The sequence below is a fragment of the Chelmon rostratus genome, chromosome 20 (assembly GCF_017976325.1).
Source record: "Chelmon rostratus isolate fCheRos1 chromosome 20, fCheRos1.pri, whole genome shotgun sequence".
In the NCBI taxonomy this organism is placed as follows: Eukaryota; Metazoa; Chordata; class Actinopteri; order Chaetodontiformes; family Chaetodontidae; genus Chelmon; species Chelmon rostratus.
In genome coordinates, this window is record NC_055677.1 from 11677971 (window position 1) to 11696377 (window position 18407).

Genomic DNA, 18407 nt, shown 5'->3' on the forward strand with positions numbered 1-18407 from the left:
GTAGGCCAGTACCTTCACCACAGCCAGAAAAAAATATGCCGTTTATTTGCTCATAGAAACACATGAATGACTATTGGTCGGCCTTTTTACGTCCGTCTGAGCGTCCAGCCTACCTTATCGATCCACTTTCACTTTCCGCAATGAACAGAACGCAATTGATCATTGACAGTAAATAGCTATGATAGCCCATGTCTTACACTACTGACCCCTTAAAATCGAATCCAAAAACATCTTAAATGACATAAAGTCTGGATATTTTTAAGGAGCGACGAAGGTTTTGCTTTTTCCCTGCGTGGGCGGACATTGACCTGGACTTGCAGGATATGACCTGATCTGCATGTGTCGCTGGAAAAAACTCGGTATCAGTTCATTAAATGTTTCTAAAATCATAATAACAATCGTAATGATGCAAAATATATAGAAGCAAAACAAGATCTCATGAAATGAATCAAAAGCAATTAATCTGACATTCTTGCCATAAAGACATATTTCCTATAAATAACTTTTGTTTTAAATATGATATAAAAATGAAACAGCAGTGTGCTTTTAAAGGCTGGGAAAGCCAATTCCCTCATCTTCCTTTGTGATGTTGAATTGGCTGATGTGTGTTAGGTAAAATCTTTTAGGTTACATCACCTCTGAGTGTAGTGTATGGAACCGGCGCTTCATTCTGACAGGCGCTCAAGTCTCAGTCCTATTGGGTCCAGCGCTGATGGGTGGACTGAATAAATAGCGAGTGAGATGGGAGCGAGGTTGAAATGAGTGGAGGAGCGGCAGAGGAAGTAGGAGGCACAGTCTGTAGTAGCTGCTCGTGATTTACTGCAACTGTGGCGGCAGCCGGACTCTGACTGAGCAGCATCTGAACTCTCTTTTATCACAAGTTGCGCTCCAGCTTGCGCTATTTTTCGCCCCCTCCGACACTTCCAACTGAGCGCTGATTGCGTTTCCTGCCTGCGCTGCGCTCCAAGTTTTGTCGGCGCGAGCCCACCTATCTGCTGCGAACAGGTCGCGAGAGAGGGACGCATTCCACGCGCTGCTTCTTCCTCCGCCGCTCGCTCGAATTGATCGGTCAAGATGATGATAATTATTGCGGAGTTCTTCGTGGTCATTCTTAAGGTGCTCTGGGCTTTTGTGACTGCTGGGGCGAAGTGGGTTGTGCGGCCCAAGGAGAAGAGCGTGGCGGGACAGGTGTGCGTGATCACCGGGGCTGGAAGCGGCCTCGGGCGGCTCTTCGCCAAGGAGTTCGCCCGGAGACGAGCGATACTGGTGTTGTGGGACATAAACAGCCAAAGCAACGAGGAGACGGCGGAGATGGTGCGGCAGATATACCATGAACTGGACACTCCCATAACCAAAGACGGTAAGCCTGCTTTCTCAGGGTGATATCAGTTTTTACGCATGGTCCTGTTCTGTGTCTGCAGAGGCGAATTGTATTGCAATGATTGCAGCTCCAGTGTTGTCGTGGGCAGAGTGTCACAATGAACACTCTTAAATGTTTCACATAACAAGATAGGTGGACAACCTCACGGGCATCTGTGCACACAATCTCAGATTTCCAGTCAGGATTGGCTTTAATTAGTGTGTTCCAAAAGTGTGCAACAATAAGCAGAAAAGTGACCTCTTAACATGCATTGTAATTCCTGATGAATCTCTGATTAACCATATAACAACTAATCTCTTCAATCATCTGTTTCCATCTCTTTTCCCCCTGTAGGACCTGTTGGAGGGGTAGAGGAGGTCCCTCCTTTCCAGCCGCAGGTCTACACCTATGTGTGTGATGTGGGGAAGCGGGAGAGTGTGTATTCCACAGCCGAGAAGGTGCGGCGAGAGGTGGGAGAGGTGGACATACTGATCAACAACGCCGGCGTCGTCTCTGGCCATCACCTCCTGGAGTGTCCCGACGAGCTGATCGAGCGCACCATGGTGGTCAACTGTCACGCACACTTCTGGGTGAGTTGGTGCAGCAGCAGCTGAGCGCATCATTTGAGCTGTATGTGGATGTTAGGGCTTACAATGATGGTTCAGTATATCTGCCTCAGTGTTCATGAGCACAGTGTTATCTAATGTGTTAACTGTGATGCTAGATTCACAGGAATGTTCCCAGTCTGACCTGCATGCCTATTCAGAATCTTATCCTTCCATGTGCCAAGCTCAAGAATCAAAGGCGTTTGTGTACGTGTGTCTCCAGGATTGAAAAATCATGACCATAAATAGTTCCCTTGCGTGTTCAAATTTCAGCTCCGCTTAGTTTAATTCTGCCAGAGGAAAGTCATGTGTTTGGCTTTGGAAGTCTTGCCTTAGCTGCTCTTTGGCAGCCCCGATCAGCGATGATCCACATGGTATGTCAGCCCTTCCCTCTCCTCTCCTTTGCAGCGCAGATGGAGGCAGGGGGTTCTGTACGTGGGTTGGATCTGTGTCGGATCAGCTCACCACATTTCGTTGGCAGGCGGTGATTTGTTGTGTATCAGATTTTACTCTGGCTCCGTTCCCCGGGCCTTTTCTGTGTGAATACTTATCTGAAAGGCTACGTGGACTTGATGGAGTGAGTATGTTGCACTTTAGATAAGCATAAGCTGCAGCGGTGAACGGCCAGGTGCTATCGCAGCTTTTATGTGTGCTCGTGTGTGTTTTTGAGGGCATGGAGGGACCGTGGTTGCAGCCTGGCAATTATAAATGCATTTAGAAGGGCGACCTTACTGATCAGATTCAGAGTCGAGTGTTTAGCATTTAAGGCTGTCTCATAGATTCCCAGATAAACCGGTAATGATAATTGATTGCATTGCTTGGCTCCGGCCTCCTCTGTAGGACAATAGTGGTGATTGTGCACAAATTGGTAGGCCTGCTGTGGAGTAAATTGCAAGTATTGAGAATGTGTCTTTTGCCTGGTGGCATGGCTCTGAATTAACCATTTCTTCTTTGATTGCGTCTGTTACGATGTATTGAGCAATGGATCTAGTGAAGCGGATGATGCTCGCTTTGAGACTTTGGCCGCAGGCTCTTCTTTCTACGGAGAACTGCATTCTCAATGATACCACGAATCCACAGCGATCGTGAAGCTCCCTAATTGAGCATGAAAATCTCTTGTGTTGTCAGTCAGGCAGGTTGTGTGTTTCCTGCTTTTTAATGGATGCTCCATTCAACTATTCATGTGCCCTCTGCTGGCTATCCCCACGTTCTTTTACATCCAGGATTTGGAGTCAGCATCCAGTGGTTGGGTGGCAGATTTGTGATTTTTTTTAATAGGGGCCTGTGTTTGTGTTCTCCCATATTCTGTGGAGAGCGTGGTTTCTTTAGGGCCAGGGTGGGGGGCAGATGAAAGAGGGACTTAATGAATGGCGACAGCCAGAATGGAGGATGTGGTTCATTACAGACACAAGCGAGATGAATAGAGCTTAGACCAACAGGGACCTGTCCACTTTCCTCTCTCACACAAACACAGTACAGTAACTCACTGCATGCAGGTGGCACATTACACAAACCTTTGTTTTTCCCTCTTTGAACAACAGGTTTATAAAATGGCTTAATTGTGGTTCATGACTCAACGAGTACACTCAGTTTAGAGCCTAGTCATACAAAGTGGATTTTAAACCTTGTTTATTTAAGTTCATGCTTTTACTAATGACGCTGAAAGATAATAACAAAAGAAGAGTTTGACTTTTTCTGAAGACGCGGCCTGAGATTAATGTTAATTTACTTAAAGCTGTTTGCCCTTCAGTCATTATTTTTTTTCGGTTTCAGCAGTGGAAACAGATGCACAACATTCTCCTTGAGGGTTGTTGAGGGTTGAGGGTGTTCATCTTATTCAGCTTATCAGGAGTCACTATTTTGCAAAACATCTTAATGACTTTGGCCACTCAGGGAGGGAATTAACCCAAACACCCAGTTTCTCAGGAGCAACAGGACAGCAGGTTCAAAGCTTTCCGTACATCTAAAATGCACCACAGAGTGCAAAATAGGCAAAGGGAAGTTCTTCTGTCCGCCTTCCACAGGCCCCTCTGACTCCTCCCAACCTAATTTGGAGGCAGCGGGTGCAGCTGCATGGCAGTCAGGGAGGCCAGCTCTGTTCATCAGGCTCTGCCACACACACACACACACACACACACACGGACAAACAGCTATGATTCAGTCTTTCGCTGCCTTTAGGCTTTTGTGACACAGGGGTCATCATGTTTAATTTGCTTGATGATGCTCTGATTAGTCCAGCTGGCGATTTCTGATGTTGGAGCGTCAGCCTTTAGTCATGCCAGCACGGGGAACGGGCAGTCATTTCAGTAAGTGTCACCGGTTTGCGTATGAGGATCAGTGTCTGTCTAGTGGAATGACATGAAAGGAAATCCTCCTCAGCATCTTGAGCTGGTTATCCGACAGGTGGCTCGTGAACAGTCAGCGGTAATATCCCCTTCTCTCGGAGATCGCAGCTCTCTCGTGCGAGTACGCGAAAGGCGCGGGGCGCTCGAGAGTGACATGGCGGGAAAAGAGCAGAGGAAAGAAAAGAGGAAGGAAGGCAGTGCCGTCCCATCCACAGGCGAGGCGAGAGGGTAATGGTAAGCTGCTGCTGACCCACTTTATCTGACAATTGGTTTCTTGTCTGTGGATCAGCTTGACAAGATGCCAGGCGACAGGAGCCAAGTTCCGCAAGCCGCATTCCTGCTGTATCCAGAGAAAGGAGGCAGCCAGGCAGAAGGGTCCTACTTGACTGGTTTTATATGGGCCCCTCCTCAGGCCTGGTGCACCTGTACCCCTCACTGGAGCCATGACTACTCCCATGTTGGGTCTCTCACAGAGCATGTACCTGTTCTCAAGGGATGGGATTAGAGCTGCAGCTAACAACTTTTTTCATTACCTATTAATCTGACAGCTCTATTGTAGTGAAAATTGGCTGTTGTACTTCCCCAGAGCCGAATGTGATGTCTTCAAATGTCTTAATTGATCTGACCAACAGTCCAAAACCCAAAGATATTCAGTTTGCTATCATGCGATGAAAAACAGCATCAAGTCCTCACATCTGAGTAGCTTTTACCTTGAAAAATGACTTTAATCAATAATGAAAATAATATAGATGGGTGCAAAGAACAAATCCTTCTGGGCATGAAAATCTTTTTTAAATGTTGCCATTTAGGACCAATGTGTTCAACATGTCATATTGGAAGCCGGGGTTCTTGGTGATTGCACTTCATTGACGCCGCGTCCTCGCTGGCCTATCGATGCTGTTGCTTTCCAGGTAAATTGGATTCCAATAGGGCAACAGCGGCGGGGGTGAGGTTTAGTCAACTGTAGCAGAGGCTCACTAACCAGCACTGGCCATCACAACGTGACCAATCTGCATCCATCATCCCTGATGAGCAGGAAACGCAGCCCACTCAAATTCCACGTTGATCTGCTGTAGGATCAGACGAGCTCGGGCGTGTTTCTCTCGCTCTCTCCTTCATCCAAGGAGAAGTCAGCCCAATTAAATGGCCATCTGGTCCGACGCAAAGGCCAATATTTGTTCATATTCCTGTTGGTCAGGCGCTTGCACTAATGCAGCCTGACACCCCAGCTGCAAGAAGCTTTGTGTGGCTTAAATGCTCCTGGGGGCACGCACCAATTAGGGGGTGCAGCGGGCAAGGCAGCCCCACATAGGCCAAGGAGGCCCGACTGTGTCAGCGGGTAATTTAGCGGAACAAGGGAGCGTTGAGACCCAATTACGGCAGCTCTGATGTAAGACACGAGCCCCTGGTTGCCTTCACACATTTTGTGTCTGAGAGGTCGGCGGGGGTCATACCCACATGCCAGAGCTGCCATGAGAAGCAGGCCATCACGCGAGGGTGGGAGCGAGACGGGACGCTCGTTCACGTTCAGCCCCGTCCTCCAGCTGAGGGAATCAGCCGTTCCTCCCATCAGTTCCAGTTATTTTCAGACCACTCAGCAAAATTGTCCAGCTCTATCTTGAGCGTTGGCTTTAGTCGTAGCACGTCGTGCCAGATCAAGTCATTCCCTGCTCTCTGAAAGTTGCTGTGGGAGTGGGAGACTTTGGCTCGAGTCAGGTATGGGCATATCTTAAGCTAATGCTTCATTTGCACGCAACACTCTCCCTCGTCCGCTGCCATTCTGGCTTGCAGAGGCCTTTCTCAGCTTCTATCCAGGCCTCGTGTTCTCCCGCTCCCTCTCTTTGGGCCCCATCGTTCGATGAGTTGAATATTGCAGCAACTTGAAAATTTATGTCCTGGAAAAGTGCAGATGTTTGGAGCTGAGTCAGATCAGTTAAACTGTACCTGGCTATAGAATAAACTCCAAACCGGTGAAGTCATCTTCCTTTCACCAGCCTTCCTCTGCATAGGTCCGATTTATTGCTTCCAGTTTTACTAACTTTACAAAACAAGGAGAAAGATGTCCAAACATGATGTAAAGCATAGCAGAGATTACACTAGCAGTCAGTCGGTCCGGTGCAGTTAATCTCTGGTTTGCAGTTTTAATGAGGCTTTTCCTCCCCCTGGCAGTGGTTTCATGGTTGTACTACCTGGTACCATGCACTCTCTGGCTCTGTGCTCCCCTCCAGCAAATGTTTACAAAGGAGGCTGAATCATTCCTCTGGCCAGGTTCACATACTGTACCAACCAATGAAACTGTTACCTCTCATTTATATGACCACAGAATTACCGGGAGCGAGAAATGAAACTATCAAAAGCAACAACAAATGCCCAATTTTCCAGAACAGAAAGAGATGCCTAGAGAAATCCGGAGATTTTACATTAAACGCTGTAGCCAGCAAAAGTTGGATGCTTTTTACTTGTATTGATTAACTCTCTGCCTACATACTTAAATCAATGTATTGACAAATTGCTTCGGCACCACGAATCTCATGTTTGATTTAAAGGTGTCCTCAGTGATTTCATTTGCAACCTCAATAACATTTTAAAAGGGTGTTGCAGGCCACATGCGTTGTTCCTCACTATGGCAGCGCACATCTGACCTGAATAGGTGTAGCAGTGCGGCAAACAAAAGGCCTGCTGGTTGTTTGTAGACCTCCTAGTGGGAGAGCGATTGGTCAGTTCCTGCCATTGCCGTCACATGTCACACCTGCTGATTGGCTCATGCTGTGTCGGGCAGAATGAGGAATGGATCCACAGGTTAATCAACTGCAGCCGCAGACTCTCTCTGGGGGCGAGGGGGTTGCTCTTCTCACCACCTCGCTAACTCTCGCTGGACCGGCCCGGCCGGACCGCTCCGGCTCTCACGTGGCACTCCGGTGAAACTCTTTCATCTCGGCGCTCACCTCGCCACCGATTGTTCCGCTGGCTGCTGCTCGGGCAGGGCGCAAGCTCAGCTCGGGGAGACGAGAGGCTGAATTGTATTGTTGCTGAGTGAACGGAGGCCTATGATTGGTGTTGTCACCAAGTCTTTAGAGCCGGGCCCAGCGACGGGCACCAGATCTGTGTGGGAAAAGAACAGATTGTACAGCAGCGCACACACACCACATACCTGTTTGCTCAGGGAAAACCTGAAGAGGGGAAAACCCTCAATCTTCTCTTCCCTCAACATCGAATTCACACCTGCCACAAAGGCAAAAACCTTCAGCTGAAGTTGTTATACTCTCAAAAGCTGCACCTCCAGAGCTCAGAATGATTTTTTTTTTACATTTTTTTTTGTGCCTGTTATGAATTCTCATTCAGACGCCTCTCTCTCCATCACCATGGAGAAGAGGGGGAAACATAGGGAGAGGGGGAATGAGAGGGAGGCAGAGAGGATCAAAGGGCTTTGGCACAGACAAACTGCACAAGTGAACTAACCTTCCTCTTTTCTCTTTTTTCCCTTTGCCCTTCTGTCTCTTCTGTCCTTCCCCCAGACCACCAAGGCGTTTCTCCCCAAGATGCTGGAGCTGAATCATGGTCACATTGTGACTGTTGCCAGCTCCCTGGGTTTATTCAGCACAGCTGGAGTGGAGGTTAGTATCATACACAACAGCACATACACATCCCATCGTTCCCACCATCCGAAACCAGCGCTCTCCTCCAAAGCCCTCAGCGTGCCAGCTAGCACACTGGGCCGGGGGAGGTTAGGCCCCCTTTCTCTAGTTGTCCCTCCACCCGTTAAATTAAGGGACACACATGAGCATTGGGGAGCCTCTTATAGATTCCTCTATCTGCAGCAGTGGGGGTGTCGGGCCCCCATTGGGCTCTGGCTGCGGGGCCAGAATGAGCTGACAGCTCCCCAAGGGACAGAGACATCTTCATCACTGCTTTGTGAACAACGTGGCGCTCACTCAGTATTCAGCTCACGGCAGCTTTCAATGGATAAGGTTTTGGTTGTGCTTCCTATAGTTTTTCTCCCCCGGCGCAGATTTCTTTTTGTTATTTTAATGCATATTCAAATATTTTGTGGCATCGTTTATCTCCATAACCACAGAGGGAGTCAATCGGTGGCCCTCCCTCCCCCCGAGGTTTTAATTTGATATTTCAGAGAACGAGTTCTCATTTTTGGCTGAGGCTGGTGTCATTTTCAGAGCGTCTGCAGGGCTACTACTCCATTTGTCTTTGTTTTTATAGCTGCACGTTTTGCTTTTGTTGTACGGGCACTCATCCGTAATGATCGAGCCCCTCTTCAAAGGAACTGAAGTTAAGTCCGTTTTTGTTAGCCTATTATGCCTCCTGGAAATGCCTCCAATGTGATTTCAGACGCGCACATTACTTCAGGGAACCAAAGCCCTCGCCTGTCATGTGGGCACAGCCAAATCTCTTTATCCTCCCCGTGTTTATCGACATGCATCTGTGTTTGCCCAAGCCTCTTTTTTTTTCTTTTTTTTTTTTTTCAAACATTATTTCCACGGCGAACCACATCAAAACCTCCCCGCCAAGCAGAGCAGTCTCCTGATGCACCGGAGAAGAATGCTAATGAAACCGAAGAGCAGCGGACGGGCTCGCTCAGGTTTTTGTGGCTGTGTCATTAGCGGCAAGGAGAGACCTCCGTGCCCGCGGGGCATGTTTGAGAGTGCTCTCTGTGGTCTCCGGGTGCGGGCAGGGGCTGCGCTGCATAGGGCTAACCTGTTCTCTCTTTATTCCCTCAGGATTACTGCGCCAGTAAGTTCGGTGCCATCGGCTTCCACGAGTCGCTGAGCCATGAGCTGAAGGCCTCGGAGAAGGACGGCATCAACATGACTCTGGTGTGCCCTTACCTGGTAGACACGGGAATGTTCAAAGGCTGCAGGATAAGGTTAGCTTCAGCGCACACCGGCCAGTGTAATTGCATTTGTGAGTGTTTTTTTAAAACGCTCCCTCGCACCTGGGATGATGTTCTCACCTCTAATTTTCAGCGTATAAAATTGCCTCGCAAACACCTTTTTGGACTTCAAAGCAGCAGCTGACGGTTTGATATTATAAAGTCTCTCATGCCGCCGGTCAGCGCTCTGCATAAAACAAAGAGGGTGACTTTCCCAGGGGAAAGCCTCCCTGACAGGTGCACCTGGGCTAACCCCCCCCCCTCCTCTGCTGCTGTAATAGCCCTCACTTTGTTTGATGGTTACAGTCAGCAGGTGGCATATTCTCTGGCTTTACTGTCCCTCCACTTACAACCTTTTTAACCAGTGTCACTGCATTCATGGACCGATCCAAAGCTGTTGCAATTCTTTTTAATCAAATTTAATTGCCAATTTCAAATCTTAGCCAGTTTTCATAAAATTCGATTTGAATTTCCCAGAATTTTGGGCCTGCAAATAACCTATAACAGATAACTAATCTGTATTTTTCTGTCCATTCAGGAAGGAGATTGAGCCTTTTCTGCCTCCCCTGAAGCCAGAGTTCTGCGTGAAACAGGCCATGAGAGCCATCCTCACCGACCAGCCCATGATCTGTACGCCTCGCATCGTCTATATGGTCAACTTCATGAAAAGGTGAGCTGCCTCCTGCATTCTGACATCCTGCGTCCTGACGCTACAGGTGTACCTCGTGTCACTAATCCTCTCTCCGTCCTGCCCCCGCAGCATCCTGCCCTTCGAGGCCATTGTGTGCATGTACCGGTTCCTAGGCGCCGACAAGTGCATGTACCCCTTCCTAGCTCAGAGAAAGGAGGCCATGAACAACAACGAGGCGAAGAATGGGATCTAGGGGGCGCTGTTTGTAACACGAACAGAGGGCACATAAACCTGCAAGCATGAGGAAACAACCACTGAGGATGAAAATGGGGAAGACGGGAAGGAAGGAAAGACTGAATCTAGACTGGTGCACTTGCATTGAGCAAATGCAAAGGTTTACCATATTGTTCCTCTGGAACAAAGAAAGCTGTGTACTACACAAAGGATTTATTTGACTTTGTTTTTGTCTTTATTTTTTAAGTTTGTTTAAAGAAACCAACATCTATATTCTGTGTCACTAGTTTTGAAAATCATACAGAAAAGGTATCCAATAATTAACTATTTACGTAATGTAGTCACCAGCCTTATCTAGTGTCATTGTGGAAATACACAGTATGTTACTGTACAAACAGTAAAAAAAATGTTTTCACTTTTATTTTATTTTTGTAGACATGCACTGTAATTTCTGATTTTTCTCTACACTGCCAGCATTCTCTGTGTAGGACAGTTCAACGCAGCATTTCAAAGTACCCAACGTCTCCCCGTGCAGAGGCTCTTTTTCACTCAGTCAGCAAATTGGTGTGCGGCTCAACTCGGCTCCGGCTATCGCTTGTGCCATTTAAAACAAAGCAAGACGAATACTTCACCATTAAAGTTTACCATATTCCGTTGTCGTTTAATACTTAAGTTACAGACATGTAGCATATATGTTGATAATGAAGTCATTCCAAGTGGGACATGTAAAGGCCAGATTGTGGCTGTTTCCAGTGCAACGGGGCTCAACTTTGTCCCTTTAATGGTCCTGTTATTTCAGGTCTGTATCGACTAACCTCTCAGACGAAAAGTGGACGAGGTCCGTGTCCTGGGTTGAACCAGCATGAGTGACACATTCAGAATGTACTGCTTTGGGAGAAACGGAGAGGAAATACATTTTATTTCTCTCATTTGTCTTTATTTTTGAGATCTGTGGTGTTTATATTGTAAATTTATCTGTTACCAATATTATTTGTTAAAAAAAATAAATAATAATAACCCGACATAGGCTGTAACTCCGAACCCCTGTCCCAACACTGATGGGTGGTCGAGGAGGGAAAAGACACTAGCTTTCCATTATTCTTTCCAAAGTAACACTTTAACTCTCCCGTCCATTGTCCACCTTGTCCAGTTAAAGTGAGATGTAAAAGTTTTAATGTTGTGAATACCCCGGCATCCCAGAAATGACTGTCTCCACCATATTTGATGTATGAATATTTTCTATACCTTTGGGACGACAAGTTTTTGGATTTCAACTACATTCCAACAGGCGTCATTCCTTCAGTCACAGTGATGAGCCTAAATTCTCTACCTCTTAATTTTTGCCTTTTTTTTTTTTGACAGTATGACATAAGCCTCTTTTTTGTAATTTTCTGAAGACTGCTCCATAGCAGAGCAAATGTGGTTCCAATGTTTAGTGTCTCTACCTAACTTAAATTAATAAAAGTGATTTAGATTATTAAATGGTGTGTTGTTCTTAACGGGATGGGGGGGGGGGGGGGGGGGTGGGGCAGGGCAGGCTCTCGCTCGTGGTCATGGCGAGTATTCATTATCTTGCATTCTGTGAATCACCACAGTGAGTGACAGGAAAGAGGATCTTCTGCAGTGCCGGTGAACTCCTTGGACACCGTTTCCATTGTTCGGATGACACCCACCCAGCCCTTTTCTCCTCTTTATGACTACTCTTTTGACAAGTATCAGTGTCGCTGCCCTCCCACACTGTGCCACACAGTGAGTCAGGTGGCCTTTAGATATGGGTGTTGGCTTAAGAGGACGACGCCTTTGTAAGTAAATGTACTGTACGTACAGCACGAGCAGGCATGTGATGTTTAAAAGAAAGGTTGACCTGAGAGAGAAGGTGTCAGTCACGCGGTGAGTGATTAAAAAGGAAAGAGGATGCAGGAAGCTGACATGCTGTGACTTGGAGAAGGGTTACAAATATATTTTTTCACTCAACTGCATACATAATACAGATAGGGCAGGGCGTGGGCGTCCTAGCGGTTAGCAGAAACACTCATCAGTGTGTTAAAACCCGGTTTTATCAACCATCTGCATTCAACATTAATGAAAGTCCTTCCATTTCTGCTGTTAGAAGCTGACCCTGACCTTTAGCTTCCCCAGAGGAAAGCAAGAAACACAGTGCCGCTTCCTAATTGGTATCACGTTAAGATGTCATGAGACAGATTTGGACTCACATGTTCTAACTGCTGAGTTGTTAGCGCATGGCTGAAGTTGAGGTCACATCCCTAGTATGCGTCAGAAAATTTGGGGGATTTTAGTGACCTAAGGTGCTGCGAACATTCTGAAATTAAAAGTTATACACGTCGCCGTTGAGCTCGGAAAAAGCAGACTTGTCGTAGAAGAGTCGTAAATATTTTTTATCCTTAAAGGGTCCCTCCAGGCAATTTTTTTTACCAAGAAAATAAAAACAATACAATGATTCATGTTACATCCCATCGCCTGTTTGTATGCAGATTCTAAATTCTGGGAAAAACTAGTACATTTAAGTCAGTAATATTACAATAATTAAAATGTTTCAATATGTGATTCCAATAAATTTAATGTGGAAAAAAACTCTCTATGATGTCTCTGTTTGTTTCCCTGCAGAAAACTTGAAGGATGCAAGATCATGAGACCAGGCCTGAGGGCCTGAACTTTATCAATCTGGGTCAGACAAACAGCCATGTTTTCCAAGCTTCCTGCGTCACACCGTCTTTCATCTCTGCCGATCTTCCGCAGCCGGCTACCAGCAGATCAATCAACCAAAAATGGAGCTTTTCTGCACGCTTCTACATACATACAGTGCATCTGCCATTAAAAATGGCCATTAATTAACAGCATTGTGGTTTAGGAATGGAGTCCGTGAGTTTCGCGATCCTCCACACATCTATCAGTGAGATAGCAGACACTCCACTCTCCACGGAACAAATCGATTTCTTGGTCAGTGGCGGAACACGCCCACCTCGCCGACTCCAACTGCTGACGGCGAGTTCCTCTCCGGCTTCCTCGGCGCATTACGGGGAAGCGGCGAGATGTCAGAGCCTCGGCCCTCGGAACGCGGCGCTCCTCTGCCGTGACTAATCGGGCCTGGATTAAGTTGCTCAGTGGCAGATTAGTTGTAATATGAGGGAGAGCTGCACTGACAGTTTCGATCCCTCTGTGTACAGAAGCAATCAGCACCAAGTGCAGCCACTCCAGGACTCCAGCACAAACTGGCCTCATTGTGTGAAACAGGCCTTTATTAAAGTCCACACAAAAAACGCTTTTGACTCATCCAAGAGAGGAAACTATTAGGATTTTGGCTTGATTCGTCACCACCTATAGGATTCCCCTCACTCTTTTGTCCTCATGTTAATACAGCTCTAATTTAGAGGACTTCAAGGGGGTTGATGGCGAATAATTCAGACGGAAAAATCAATGACTCTGGCATTTGCTTTTGCATGGCATGGACAAGCTCCACAGTCCCATTGATTTTGTTCTATTTTGGGCGGCAAGGTTCACTTCCCATATTGGCTGGTCAGAGCAAGGCAATTCATCTTGGGTCTAACACGGCCTCAAGCTGGTCGGCCACTACCTGAACAAGCTTCTGGAATAGAGATCTGCTGCTAGTGTGTGTGAACAGCCTTGGCGCTCCTCAATGGCTAGCAGATGTAGCTGCCAGCTGAGTCCATTAGTCAGCAGGGCTGAATTAGACCACCGCTGTCCCGTTCGCTCATTCATCTCGCTAATGGGAGCGAGCCGAGTGGGCTTGGCGTTGCAAAGGTGGTGGAGTTCCGTGGAGAGAGCTGATGGTACGACGCAAGTATGTGATAGATAAGGTGCGCACAATCTATCCCTGTGCTATCAGTCCAGCTGAGAGTCATAAAGTTAAAGATTAGGTGTCTCTATTTGGAAAACACAAACAGCATTTCTCCTTCACGAAGCAGTGCTACCACAGAATGGGGTTTGTCTCTAGTACAAATTAACAAGGTTTCATGACATGACAGAAGTTGTAGTTATTCATTTGTGAGGGTGGATAGCACGAGTGAAAGACAACATGAACGTCTTTGTCCTCAGAAAGTGAGTTATTTTGGGCTGCATCGCTACATACGCCACTGTGAAACTGCTGGAAAACCAGCTGCAGAGGGACGATTTAAAGGACAGGTCTGGTGATGTATTGGACTTTTCTTATTATAACAAATCCCATGAAAAGACCAAAACCTGATCCTAACAACAAGCACTGTCTGTGTAGAAAGAGCCTGGGCACTATAGGTTATTTTAAGTGAAACCACACTATCCTGCCCTAAATATATTCACTAGCGTGTATTAATCCGCCATTAAAAATAGTCCCTAAGAGATGCACAATTTACTCCTGTTTAACATTTGCTATAAACTACAAGGCCCAGCTGTTCTCCAACACCACTGAGCTTTTTTAAAAAATGGGAAACTGTATGTTATGAGGATTTCTGTAGGAGCCGGTGGGCGTGGGGCTGAGAGCCACAGACAAAGGCCGGAAAGTCAGAAAGCACTGTGAGATGGATCGGTTTGGTATTTTCGCAGGATTTGTTGACAGTAAAAAGAAAGACAGAATATCCCCAGACAAATCCTTTAAGATAAGGGATACTGCATGATACTCCTGAGAGATGAGAAACAATGGCAAGGGTTGCAGATAAATCTTGTCCTTGCAGAGTCATCAGATGATTTATAGACTCATACACCACATGCTACAGCATTAGATAAAGCAGTGGATGATAATGTCTTATGAGGGGAGATGGAATAATGGCACACTATTACTATTTTTTGCAGACTTTTGGTTTTGGAACTACCCAATTTGTTGTATTTTGCTCATTAGATTTTATTACTCATTATGACTAATGAATGCAGTAGTGTAGGTAAATAACTTAAACGACATAATAACTGTGATTTATGAGGACAATCTCTGAGATGAAAAAATTCATGTTTGAATTTTGAGAAATAAAAGCTGAGGCGAGGCTTTGTGTCAGGTGTAAACTGCCTTTGGATCGAGGGTAAAGCTGGTTCTTGACGTTCCATACTCAGCCTGATGTGCTTCAAAGTACCTGAAAAAGCTAGTAAATGGAGCTAAGAGCTAAGATTAATTTGTCAATCTGCCAATTTGTTCAACAGATGGTGTCTAGCTCTGATTATTATCATCACGTCGTTTCTCATTTTCACTTACTTGAATGTAATTTGCATTCCAGCTTATGCCCTCAGAGGATGTGTAAAGAAGCAGATTTAATTAAGAAACAGTGCTGATTGCAGCTGCAGTGAGATGTGTTTGCCAGCTCGGAGGACACAATAAAGACACAAAGAAAGACTTTTTTTTTTTCACATGAACTGAGGTGTTTTTACTGCATTTCAGTAACAGAAACAGCCTTATTACACATTGCACTCACAGCGAAGAAGACACATCCTCAATGTCAGTGAACAAAGTGATTCAAAGTGGCTTTTAGGGGAGGGAGTCGGCGAACTGGACGCAGGCTCTCTCCGCTCAAAAGATGCACTCCAGAATGCAGGCATTAAAAGCACCCAGTTGATGCCTTGGCGGGTCAATACAACACACACAATGGGTGTAGATGTGATCGACAAAACTGTGGGGGGAGAAGAAGGGGGCGATCCACTGACACAAAATCACTGGAATGGAGGGGACTTTTCACTCACTGGAGGACATGCAGTCACGCCTGTATAAAACTCTCTGGAGTTTGGACTCTGTGTTAAAAGTTTACTGGCATTAGAGAATGTGCGCAAAAAAACTAGCCACTGTCGACGCAACTGGCCTCTCTTTTTTTTTGTTTGTTTGTTTTTTTAAGATAAAAAGTACAACTGTTGGTGGCCCGTTTGCCTCCGCTGTTTGTCAGGTGATGCTCCAGTGATGCTATGCCAGTGTAGGGTCATGTTAAACGGGAAAGTCAGACCCTTCAGGAAGTGAAGGTTAGTCCAACCTTCCCTCCTGGGTGGTCAACACTTCTACTGATTACTGCTAACACCAGTTTTGTCCTTTTTGTCCACATGAAAAAAACTTTTCTGTGTTATTTTTCGGTATATGATTACTCTTGCAAGTCATACACATCCATATAGATAGATGAACTCTTTTTTTTTTTTCTTATGTCAGCATACAAGGTAAGCTGGGTGACTATATATGAAGACAACAACTACAACTTTCACAGCACTGGCATTGGTTAATTTTAAATACAGTACTCAAGCATTGTTAGATTAATAAAATAACAAAAGAAAAAAAAAAAAAGGAAACATAATACCCCCGAAAAAATAAGCTACTGTACGCAAGTTGGTTTCTCCCCTAAAATGTTTCTTTTGTATTTCAATGGCATGATGTACATATTTGTTTTAACCATACCAACAACACTGATCCAAAGGGAAAGTTGTCTATGCAGTGTATCACTTTGGATTTCCCTTGATTTTTCATACAGTACCATGCATTTATCTCATTAGTTTGTGTCTCATGTATTTAAGTTTTTTGACCTCTAAATTCTGACTGAAATCATCAATAAACGTGTTAAGATAGCGTTGTCTTCACATAGACTCAGGTAATGGTGTTTTAGTCGGTCATTTCTCGGTGCACATCCACCCTATTGCATGTTGACAGGTTTTGCAGGATACAGTGGCAATCGTGGGGTGGGGTGGGGAGGGGTTGGAGGGGGCAGGGGGATTGCGGGTAGTGGGGACACCGTGGGCTGTAGGTTATGGGAGATCGGGGTGACGGCTGGGGTGGGGGGTGTCAGGTTTGTGAATGCTGAAGGAGGGGTTCGGGGTTGTCAGCTCCTAGACGACAGCCTTTGAATCCTTGCAGACCTGAGTGGTGGTGCCTGAGTTAGTCTGTTTAATGTCCGTCCTCCCTCCCACATGGTTCACTGGTCTGAAAAGACAAATAGAAGTGTGTTAGGCCAGATTTTGTCCACGGACTCGAGCAGCATTGCTATTAATCAGCCCTGGTGTTGGTAATTTGTCCTACGTGCTCGTCAGGAAGATACCAGGATTCGCTCCGTCTTTCATGAGTAATTCTTTCAAAATAACGATCAGTGATTCTTGTAAAAGAAACCGAAAGTGCTGCCACTCTAGACACTTAACAAGTCCTTGACCTCAATCTGTTTCACACTGACCGATCAACTGTGGCTCCTGTTCTGTGGGTTTTATCAGAAGGGGCTGCAAAGACCGAGATATTCATGTGTGGGGGGTGCAGCCGAAAGGTAATGGTAAGAGCAACTTCTGAAGCCCAGTGACCAAAAATGTGTTAACGGCAAAACATGGGTGAGTTAATGAGTTTTAGAGACGGGGGGGGACACTGGAGCGATTAACAGCTCAGGTGAAAGTGCAATTGCTGCCATATTTGCCCCTCTCCTCTGACGGTGACGTAAATGAAGCTGCGGTTGTCTTTCCTCTCTTTGTTCTTCCATTTTTCTCTCTAAAAGAGACAAGAGGCTGCAAGAAAACAGCCCTGCCTAAACTCTTTTTTTCCCGGGGCACACCTACTGTGAAAATACTCCAGAAATGCTCGATTTCCTCTCTAGTTTTCCAAAGTTCCTCCCTAGTTTCCTACTTTATTCTCCACTGTCGTCCTTCCTCCTTCCTTCCCTCCCTTCCTTGTCATGGAGGAGATAGGGAACAAGGGGAAGGGAGGGGAGGCGTGTGGAGAAAGCCCTCTTTTCTGCCAGGACTGAGCCTTGGTGGTGATAGCCATCATGCAAAGTATGGAGAACTGACAGGAGTGTAGTGCATGTAAATATATACGCCTACTGCTGCTTTCCTATGGAGGAAAAATGTCGAGCGGAAATGTTGGACGTGCGTGTGTGTGGGTGGGGAGGGAGCTGATGATGGGCCTGCCTGCAGCGCTGGCAATTTGCAATATGCCAAACTGGCACATGCACATCTGGCTCGCTGCTAGCCGTCCTGAACGGCCGGCTGGTCGAACATCGAGCACCGAGTGAGCGCGGCGCGCCTGTCTGTGACTTTGATCCGTGTCCTACTGTACCTTGATGGGGCCATCCACTGGGTCCAGTCCCTGCTCCGACAGCTGTTTCAAGGCACTTAGAGCAGCCTGAGAAGAGAGGGAACAACAGATGGTCGAGTGAGTGAGGGAGGGAGGGAGATTGGGTGGGAGGAGAGTGAGTGTCACCCTTCAGCTGCTTTTCAAATAACACTTACTCTGGGAAACCTGATGCCAGCAGGACACTTTCCCTTCACTCTCTGTTGTCTTTGGCTCCTCTCCGCTGACTGTTTATCTAGCGTTATTGGGTTAACATTTCCACTTTATGTTTTGGCTGCTCTGCATTTTCCTAAGTCAATCAGAGTGACATCTGTATTCCCGGTGACCACA

The 18407-nt window shown here is 46.3% G+C and overlaps 2 protein-coding genes across 2 annotated transcripts in view; one reads left to right on the top strand and one right to left on the bottom strand.

The window, feature by feature from the left end:
- The first annotated feature begins 538 nt into the window (after positions 1-538).
- rdh10a (retinol dehydrogenase 10a) lies at positions 539-11402 on the top strand. Its single transcript, XM_041961454.1, has 6 exons — positions 539-1360; positions 1715-1950; positions 7826-7924; positions 9044-9189; positions 9734-9865; positions 9956-11402. Exons 1-6 carry the CDS (start codon positions 1075-1077, stop codon positions 10077-10079), a joined length of 1023 nt encoding a protein of 340 aa, XP_041817388.1. The 5' UTR covers positions 539-1074; the 3' UTR covers positions 10080-11402.
- A 4429-nt stretch (positions 11403-15831) lies between these two features.
- stau2 (staufen double-stranded RNA binding protein 2) overlaps positions 15832-18407 on the bottom strand; it is an 86110-nt gene continuing 83534 nt past the window's right edge. Inside the window, exons 14-15 of the mRNA XM_041961332.1 lie at positions 18063-18128; positions 15832-16949 (exon numbers count right to left, since the gene is read on the bottom strand). Of these exons, the coding sequence (XP_041817266.1) occupies positions 16914-16949; positions 18063-18128 (102 nt within the window). The 3' untranslated portion in view covers positions 15832-16913. The remainder of the gene's footprint in view (positions 16950-18062; positions 18129-18407) is intronic.

Excerpts from the sequence above, each read along its gene's own strand:
- rdh10a (XM_041961454.1), top strand. The coding sequence starts at position 1,075 with ATGATGATAATTATTGCGGAGTTCTTCGTGGTCATTCTTAAGGTGCTC. Across the intron at positions 1,361-1,714 it reads CACTCCCATAACCAAAGACG|GACCTGTTGGAGGGGTAGAG; the intron begins GTAAGCCTGCTT and ends TTCCCCCTGTAG. Across the intron at positions 7,925-9,043 it reads TCAGCACAGCTGGAGTGGAG|GATTACTGCGCCAGTAAGTT; the intron begins GTTAGTATCATA and ends TTATTCCCTCAG.